The sequence below is a fragment of the Odocoileus virginianus genome, chromosome 7, assembly GCF_023699985.2.
Source record: "Odocoileus virginianus isolate 20LAN1187 ecotype Illinois chromosome 7, Ovbor_1.2, whole genome shotgun sequence".
In the NCBI taxonomy this organism is placed as follows: domain Eukaryota; kingdom Metazoa; phylum Chordata; class Mammalia; order Artiodactyla; family Cervidae; genus Odocoileus; species Odocoileus virginianus.
In genome coordinates this window covers 28,699,133-28,708,257 of record NC_069680.1, presented here as the reverse complement: position 1 = coordinate 28,708,257, position 9,125 = coordinate 28,699,133, and the positions used below count along the sequence as shown (strand labels likewise).

The 9,125-nt window shown below is 52.0% G+C and overlaps 1 protein-coding gene across 2 annotated transcripts in view; it reads right to left on the bottom strand.

Moving 5' to 3' along the window:
- Window positions 1–611: 611 nt before the first annotated feature.
- The window catches only part of DOCK1 (dedicator of cytokinesis 1), a 545,853-nt gene continuing 537,339 nt past the window's right edge, over window positions 612–9,125 (bottom strand). For both annotated transcript variants that reach the window (XM_070470415.1, XM_070470416.1), the window contains exons 51-52: window positions 7,153–7,310; window positions 612–1,778 (exon numbers count right to left, since the gene is read on the bottom strand). In XM_070470415.1, the coding sequence (XP_070326516.1) occupies window positions 1,683–1,778; window positions 7,153–7,310 (254 nt within the window). In that variant the 3' untranslated portion in view covers window positions 612–1,682. The remainder of the gene's footprint in view (window positions 1,779–7,152; window positions 7,311–9,125) is intronic.

The window sequence follows — 9,125 nt, the reverse complement described above, 5'->3', positions numbered from 1 at the left end:
AAACAGAGATGACGAAGAGCGATGTTTGAGGAAGACGCACACGTGTATAAACATGGGTTACAAGCTCTTTAAGAAGGCAGTGTCAACTACAGATTGGCACTTGCCATCTGCTTCTGCAAGGATTAAATCAGGTCGGTGCTGCTGCAGCTGCTGACCTTCAACACTTCCTGAAAAGAGTTCAGGGTGGAGAGCAGAAATGAGGCACTCTGTGCTCTGGGGAAAAACGGCAGAACAGCTCTTCCGATAGTTAAGATATTTTCAGGAGCCGATTTTATGAGCCCAGTTCTTGTATCTTCTCATTTCTAGAAAAGCACTAAAATCCTTCATGGTGATCACTGCTCCTCGTGACTAGCAGAAACCTCCTGCAAAAAACACGTGCTTCATTGCACGTACTCCATTGACCTCCCTCCGCCATCACTTTGGAGCAGTCTCTGAAGTGCTATCTGAGGCCCTGTCTCCCGGGCTATAGTTCTCACTCTGCCCCAAATAAAACTTAACTCACAATTCCAACTCTCACGATGGGCATTTTCTTTTTTTAAGTCAGCAGCAGAATATAAGCAGTGGCTTTTATATTAGACATCAGGGGATAGTAACATAGCATGTCAGACACAGACTTTTTAAACAACATTTTATTTTTTGTTGTCAATGATTAACTTTTGAGCCTACTAGAAGAATATCATGATTATAGTCAATAAAAAAATATAGATGATAGAATAAAATATTAGGTTATACAAAGTTAGTTGGTTTTTTTTTAAATCATTGTCCAGGAACATTTTTAGGGCTTGCGCTTTGGGGGAAAAAAAAAACAAGAAAATTTAATTTGTGTTTCTTTTTTACACTTCCCTCAGTTACAAGTTAAGAACACATATTGAGAATCATTTGTGGGTGCCTAGGACAATAAACAGAAGGACCACAAAAATTAAAACAAGTTCTAAAGACCCTCATATATACAAACTTCTGTACAGAATGAGCACAAGAAGAATTCACCCAATTAAAACCACCGCCTGTAGTCTACATATCCTTCTTTTAAGAAGAGAGAAAATGGATCTTCCTACACTCATACTTATTTTTTCCACTTGATCCAGTATTTTTAATGGTGTCTCCACTCCATAAATTAGTAACTGTTCAGTAGCAGAGAAGTATCCTATTTTAAATTATACCAAGGGAAAGCAGGAACTTCCCGGAAAGGGCTGACCGTGGTTGTCTGATGGAGACGGAAGGAGCCCCCAGCCCACAGGAAGCCACACCACCAGATGCAGCCAGGAGCATTCCATGAGACAGCCTGGGAGGGTCACCTGGGGTCTGGCGGGGAGCTGAGGACTTGTCTGCTGTTAGTACGCAGTTCTAAACTCGCCCTCCTGTACTCAGCTCAGGTCAACTGGGCTCTTTGCTAATGTGTCATCTGGCACAGAAAGTAAGGGCTTTTGGGCAAGACTTAGGCTCTTTCAAGATGGACACACTCAGACGCTGATAACACAACCGCATGTCCTGGGCCTGTACCCGCTTCCTTGCTCCGTGATGCTAAAGCCCGCTCACCCTGTGGCTGGAGACGAAATCCTGTTAGGGAAAAGCAATTGCACTAAAGGTCAGATCACAGGCCCCATGAGGTAAGTGCCAGATGTGGGAGGAGATGCGAGGGAGGGGGAAGGATGCCAGCTCGCCCTTCGGGGGATGCCGTGGCTTCACTGCACGATCCCCGAGTCCACTGAGGTCTGCTTGCGCGTCGTCTTGGGAGGGGGTGGCGGCGGGGTCTTGCTGGGCAGAGGAGGAGGCAGATGCTGGAAGACAGAAAACGAGGGGACAGCTTACTGCTGATGTTCTGGCAGGAGAGACGTGGTCTCCAGGAGGTTCTGACCTGGTAGGGGGCTGGCGGGTGGGGGCAAGAGAAGATTGACCTGCAGCCCTGCGTGGGAACGTCCTCTCCCCGTGACTTGGGGCTGGCAGGTCACCACTCTTAGGACAGGGCTGCTGGTGGCCACAGGCCTTTCCAGGGCCTCTGATGAAGCACTTTTCACAAAGCATACACATCAGACATCTGAACAGCCTCTGAGAAGTGTAGCCACTGCTCTTTGGTGGTGGTTTTAATCGTGCATGCTTGCATGTTCTGTTGTGTCTGACTCTTTGCGACCCCATGGACTGTGGCCCGCCAGGCTCCACTGTCCATGGGATTTCCCAGGCAAGGATACTGCAGTGGGTTGCCATTTCCTCCTCCAGGGGATCTTCCCCACCCAGGGATCGAACCCATGTCTCTAGCATCTCCTGTTAGATCTTCAGTTGTGGCATGCGAACTCTTAGTTGCAGGATGTGGGATCTAGTTGCTAAGACCATGGATAGAGCCCAGGCCCTGATCTGCAGGCAGATTCATCACTGAGCCACCTGGGGTGGTTCTAAAGCCATGTGCTATTGATCGAGGGGCGCCTTAAAATGGACTAGTTTCAGAACTGGGCAGTTGAAATGGTCAAGAACAGGGGAAGGGGGGCAATGCAGGACCCAGGGCCACTCAGGCAGCCTGGCCACGTCACAGCTGAGGCCCCCTGGGAAGAGGACCCACAGGTCCTTCCTCACATCCCTTAAAGATGCTCAGGGAGAAACAAGTCCTCGGAGGTGCTTTCTGGGGCTGGGCGAGAGGCCTGCTATGCTCGCAGAAATGGAAAGGCCCCACAAGAGAGGGTCGGCTGGGCCACACCGGCTCCTGGGGCCACCATGCCCCTGACCTGTTGACAAAACAGGTTTTCTCCCACAGTCTCTTCTGCATCAGTAAATAATAGGGATGAGCAAGGTTGGGGGGATGTTTAAACTCTTCATGGAGAAAGCACAGTTTATCAAGAAATGGCTGCAGCTGTGCTCCAATGCTACAGACAGTCAGCAAAGCAGACCCAGAGACACAGACGTAGAGAATAAACGTACGGACCCCAAGAGGGGCAGCTGGGGTGGGATGACCTGGGAGGTTGGGAGTGACACACAGACATTCCTGTGTATAAAATAGATAACTAATGAGAAGGACAGGGAAGTCTGGCGTGCTGCAGTCCACGGGGTTGCAGAGAATCAGACACAACCGAGTGACTGAACATCAGCAATGAGAACCTGATGAGCAGCACAGGGAAATCCAACAAGGAGAGGATGTGTGTACACGTGCTGCTGACTCACTTCTGTACAATATAAACAAACACAACATGAGAGGCCCTGGGACTGCAGGGAGATCCAGCCAGTCCATCCTAAAGGAGATCAGTCCTGGGTGTTCATTGGAAGGACTGATGCTGAAGCTGAAACTCCAGTACTTTGGCCACCTGATGTGAAGAGCTGACTCATTGGAAAAGACCCTGATGCTGGGAAAGATTGAGGGCAGGAGAAGGGGGCGACAGAGGATGAGATGGTTGGATGGCATCACCGAAACAATGGACATGGGTTTGAGTAAATTCTGGGAGTTGGTGATGGACAGGGAGGCCTGGCGTGCTGCAGTTCATGGGGTCACAAAGAGTCAGACACGACTGAGCGACTGAACTGAACTGAACACAACATGATAAAGTAACTATATTCCAATGAAAAAATTTTTTTTAGTTTTGTTTTTTTTTGTTTTCACAGAAACAGGTGGCTGGCTGGATATAGCCCACAGTTTGCCTTTCAATCTCAAGAATGAATTTACAACTGTAATGGTGACAGGAGACACTGAATGGACCTGCCAGGGTGTGAATGACCACAGGCAGCTCATGCCCTGCTCTCGGCGGGCATGTGGCATGAGCGTGAGGTCACATGTTGACCAGCTAGGTGAATGAACGAGTGAGTGAACAAATGAATGAACGAGTGAGCGAGCAGACGGACAAATACACAGACCAGGATAAGTGGGCACGAGCCACAGGCAGAGCAAAGCAGACGGGCCCACAGCGCACCGTCCTCTGCAGGTGAGAGAGCGCTATTAACAGCCTCTCAGGGCAGGCGCACGTCCAGCAGCGTGAGAAAAGTCGTTTCAAGAGCAGGACGGTGACAAAGCAGCATCTAACTCAGCACCCGAGTTCCTCCTAATTCGCAGACAAGTAAGTACTAAAGTGACCCAGGGCTTAACAGAGAGGAGAGAGGCAAGGTGGAAAATAGAACTGATATAATGATTTTTAGACATCGTAACAAGAGAGGTAAAAGAAGACATCTGTAGTGCTCGGTCATTAAGCCCTGTCTGACTCTTTACGACCCCATGGACTGTAGGCCACCAGGCACCTCTGTCCAGGGGATTTCCCAGGCAAGAACACTGGAGTGGGTTGCCATCTCCTTCTCCAGGGGGTCTTTCCAACCCAGACACGGTAAGAATGGTCAAAAGAGGGACTTCCCTGGTGGTCCAGTGGCTAAGACTCCTCGATCTCCACGCAAGGGGCCCAGGTTCTATCCACGATCCAGCAACTAGACCTCACATCCTGCAACTAAGAGTTCGCATGCCACAACTAAAGAGCCTGTGTGCTGCAACTAAGAAACAGCACAGTCAAATAAATAAACGACTATTTTTAAATAATAATTACTAAAAAGGAAAAAGAATGGTCAAAAGAAACACTGACTTCCAGGTCTGATGAGATGGTTGCTTGTTTACGTGTGGAAGTAGACGGTGTGGGCAAGTGTGAGCCATCTTTAAAGAAAGGACGATTCAAAGTGGCCACAGCTACAGAGCGGACGCCAAGCCAGAGGGTGTTCGGTGGGGGTGACAGGAGGCTGCGGACCAGCACCCACAGAGGGCGAGCGATCGCAAGACTACAGCAGATCTCAGGGCCTGCCAGGGAGGCGCCCCTGGAACCCGGGTGATGCCACCCTGGCCCACAGGCCCGCATCCTGAAGGCGCACGCTTGCTGCAGGCGAGTCAGACAGGAGACCAAGGGCGAGGGTGATCAACAGCGTGGCATCCACAACGCCTTTACGCACGGAGCCAAAGCTGGTGTGTGTCTGCCCTCCCACTAACAGCTGTGGTGGCTTCCCAGTGGCGCAGTAGTAAACAGCCCGCCTGCCAACGCAGAAGACACGGGTTTGATCCCTGGGTGGGGAAGGTCCCCTGGAGAAGCCAGTGGCTACCCACTCCGGTATTCTCACCTGGGAAATCCCAGGACAGAGGCGCTTGGCGGGCTACAGTCCATGGGGTCGCAAAAGGGTTGGACATGACTTAGCGGCTAAACAAAAACAACACAACGCAGAAACTGAGATCACCAAATGTTTCCCCCGAATTGATCTGTAACAAAAATGGATTTGCTCTCACTTTTAAGCTCAGAGTTTTCAGTGTAGGGAGACCCGGAGGGCATTCTTGTTTTTCCAGTAAAATACAGGTATGAAAAGCGAGGGAATCAGCTATCTCCGCTGCTAGGAAAACAACACCCCAACCAATCAACGTTCTCACTCGGCTCCCTGGGTCTCCTTTCATCCTAACCTGTAGTTAAAACCTGCGGGAAGGGTCAAGCTTACACTGTCTCAGTTGCTACCAACCATTCCAGCTGCCTGGCCTCTTCTCCAGGGCTGGTTCCCCATCATGGAATCTCGAGGGACAGAGAGCTGATCCGAAAGTCCCTTGGAAGGACGATCCATTCCTTCAGCACTGAACACGAAGCCCCACTGCTTACTTGGTTTTCTCACACAAAAGCAGCAATCAAATAAATGCAGGGTTGTGAGGTTGTGGTGAGCTCAGTCGCTCAGTCCTATCTGATTCTTCGCGACACCATGGATTGGAGCCTGCCAGGCTCCTCTGTCCATGGGATTTCCCAGGCAAGAATATTGGAGTGGGTTGCCATTTCCTGCTCCAGGGGACCTTCCGAACCCAGGGATTGAACCCGAGTCTTTGCGTCTCCTGCACTGGCAAGCGGATTCTTTACCACGAGGTACCACCTGGGAAGCCCAGTCAAATAAATACACTGTTAATAAATCCCCTCTCTTTCACTCCTCTCACAAGAAGAGAATAAACTTGCAAGAAACTCTGTGAGAAAGTTTCCATTAAAAAAAAAGAAGGATATAGGATTTATATTGTTTTAGAAGGGGAAAAAGAAAGCCCACACCTGCTGTTACGTAAAGAACCTGGGCCACATATAACCACCTCGCGTCTCCGACGTCCACAGGAGCCTGCTGCTGCGTAACTTACTTTATGGAGACTGACCGACCACATCATCGAGGATGCTTTACCCTTCAGCCCGCGAGGCTTTCATTTCGTCAGGCTGTGAACAGAGTGGCCGGGGGAAGGAAGAACCTGGACGGATCTCCCGCCACCGTGGGGTCATTTCAGAGGCACACGCTGACCTCTGCATGTGGCCAGGCCAGCCAACAACAGAGCTGCCCGAGTGACCACGGCCTTGAGGAGCAGGAGAGAAGGTGGGGGACCTCAGAAGAATGTTTCTAGAGCTGCCAGCGGGTGAAAGTGGCTTTTTCCGAGTTTTAGCTGATGTTTGCATCAACAGGCAGGCCCAGAGGCCCGAGCAGGGAGCACACATCAGACCAGATGAATGACAGCTTCTGTGAGGGGACCAGCCTCAGGACGGATGCTTAGGAGGGCCCGAGTTGGCTGATCATGCTGGTGGCAGCCAGCACCCCGAAGCTAAACAGGGTGGGGAGAGGTTTCAGGGCTAGAGGCGGAGCTAGGAATGGGCGACCTCAAGGAGCTGGGGTGCGCTCCAGCTGGAGCCAAATCTCGAGCTCCTCTACAGTTTCTGTGGTGAGCACCCACCCCACCCACAAACGGCCAGTGGGAGAGCGAGGCTGCCTGCAAGAACAGCTGGGACCAGGCCTTCTTCAGGGCAAGGGCAGTGTCCAGGAGCATGACGTGTCCCGCACGTGTGGCATCAGCCAGCCTCTTACAGTGACAAACGTCTTCATGCAAAAAGCTACTTTTCAAAACCAAACTTTCATAAGAATTGCACCTCAAGGGCAACGACCTCCAAGGTCACAAGACTGGCCCCTGGACCCACCGGCTGGAATTCTACCCCCTCTGCACGGTCCCCCTGGGAATGTACGTTCCCATGGTGATGACACAGGACCCCAGACCACACACATCTGCGTTCTAACCACCGCCACCTCTTTCCTGGAAATCAAGCCTTGGCTTGCCCGATGTAAGCACGCCAAGATCAGGAAGGAAAGAAGGAAGAGCTCCTGTCTTGTGGAGGGAAAGAGAGGACGGCTCCGCGTTCCAGAGCCCTGACTTACCCTCTGATGAGGAGGAGGGGGCGGGGGCGTTGGCGAGCCCGTCAAGTCCAGATTCTCGGTCAAGGTCCCGTAGTCCGTGCTGGTGCCTTTGAGAGGCAGAGGGGGCGGAACTTCAGCCACTTCCAGCCCGGTCACGGTCATGCCGTTCAGCTCCAAACCTGGAAAAGGGGAGAATGAGAACGACGCCCCCATTCCCCCTGGGCTTGATGCGCACAGCTGCTTCGTGCCCTCTCGGGAGCGGCAGGGTAGTGGGAACACTTTGCCCCCGAGAAATGCCCGTCAACAGGCAGTGAAGAGAGTGGGAGGGGGCAGAGGAGGCCGGGGCTGCGTCCCCTCCAACGGCACGTTCCAGAAGAACAAGCACAGGATGCCTGAACCCCGAGCTTAAAGGGTGGACCAGACCACTGGAGAAACAGCCATGTCCACCTGGGACCCCTCTGGTCCCTCCTGGACTGCCACGCCTGGGGGCGTCTACACAGCTCGGGGGTCACAAGGACCACCTCCGCCTGGAGTGCTCAGAGTCCGCCAGGTCGCTGCCCCAGCCTCCTACAGGGAGCCGCACTCAGCTGAGTCCAACAACACAGCTCACAGCCAGCCCACCTGCCTGTCAAAACTCACAACAGGAAAAGCCACGATCCTACGAAAGGCCGGCATTAGCGGCAGCTGCTGCTGTGACTACTGCTTTAAATAAGCCAAAGGGAAGCAGCATTGATTTTTTTTAAAGTAAACCAAAAAGGAGTCGTTTTCAAAGGGAGGAGAGATCATTAGGGCAATCTATTTTCTCAGCCTTTGTTGAGACTCTTAAGAAATCATTGCCTTTTATGTTAAAGAGAGAAATGGGCATTTTTGTTGGTGGGTGTCCTACCCGATGATGCATCTGACGGAAAATCATTCATTAGGAACGTGCTCCCTGGGACGAGGGGTGTCAACTGATAAGGAGGCCATGCGGTCAAATCGAGGCCCGAGAAGGTGGCCTCTGATGGAATGACCGCTCTCCTGACTGGCTGGCTGGTTGCTGTTACTCGGCCTTTATTTAAAATTTGCCACTTTAATCATTTTTAAGGGTACAAATTGCACTCAGGTATCTGCTTGAACCCGTGCGTCCAGGTCTCTGGAGTGACTGTCTAGGGGCGGGCTTGCTGGAGGTTGTGGTGAATCTATGTTTAATTTCAAGGGACCACCAAAGTGTCCTCCACTGCAGCGGCAATGTGCCCACTTTTAACTATTTATTTTAAAAAAATCAATAAAATATTTTGGAAGATCTCTGGTTACAGCATAAGGATGTATGAAGTGAAGCTAGGATACCTGTCAGGAGACTGTCTCTCTTCCAACACTCAGAAAGGCCTGGTTCCCTGACGCTCAAACAAGTGGCAGCCCTGACTCCCGACCAGACAGACTGTCTTGGGAATGGCTGCAGCAAGAAGAAAGCAGGAGCTGGGGACAACTGTTGGCGGCCAGAACAAACCACTGCGCAGGGCCGGGCTCCCCGCCCCGTCTCCGGCCACGGGGAGGATGGTGGGTGCTCCTGGCTCTCTCGCCCGCTGCCATCCTCAGTCCCTGCCACCTCCTTCCTGCCAGGACGTCACCTCCCTGGCTGGCCTGACTTCAGGGGTGGAAACGCGGGCACCACTTGCATCCCTCCACAATTCACATGGACTCGGAACGTCAGAGGGCTTCCCAGGTGGGTGGGCAGTAAAGAACCCGCCTTCGATGCAGGAGACACAGGGGACTGCAGGTTCGATCCCTGGGTCGGGAAGACCCCCTGGAGGAGGAAAGGGCAACCTGCTCCAGTATACTTGCTCAGAAAATCCCACGGACCGAGGAGCCTGGTGGGGTCGCAAAGAGTCGGACATGACTGAACGCACACTCAGAACCTTAGACCTTCTTTGAAAAGAGGGTCTTTGCAGAAGGATCTGGAGATGAGATCATCCTGGATTTATGGGGAGCCCTGAACCCCCTCTGAAGTCTCCCAT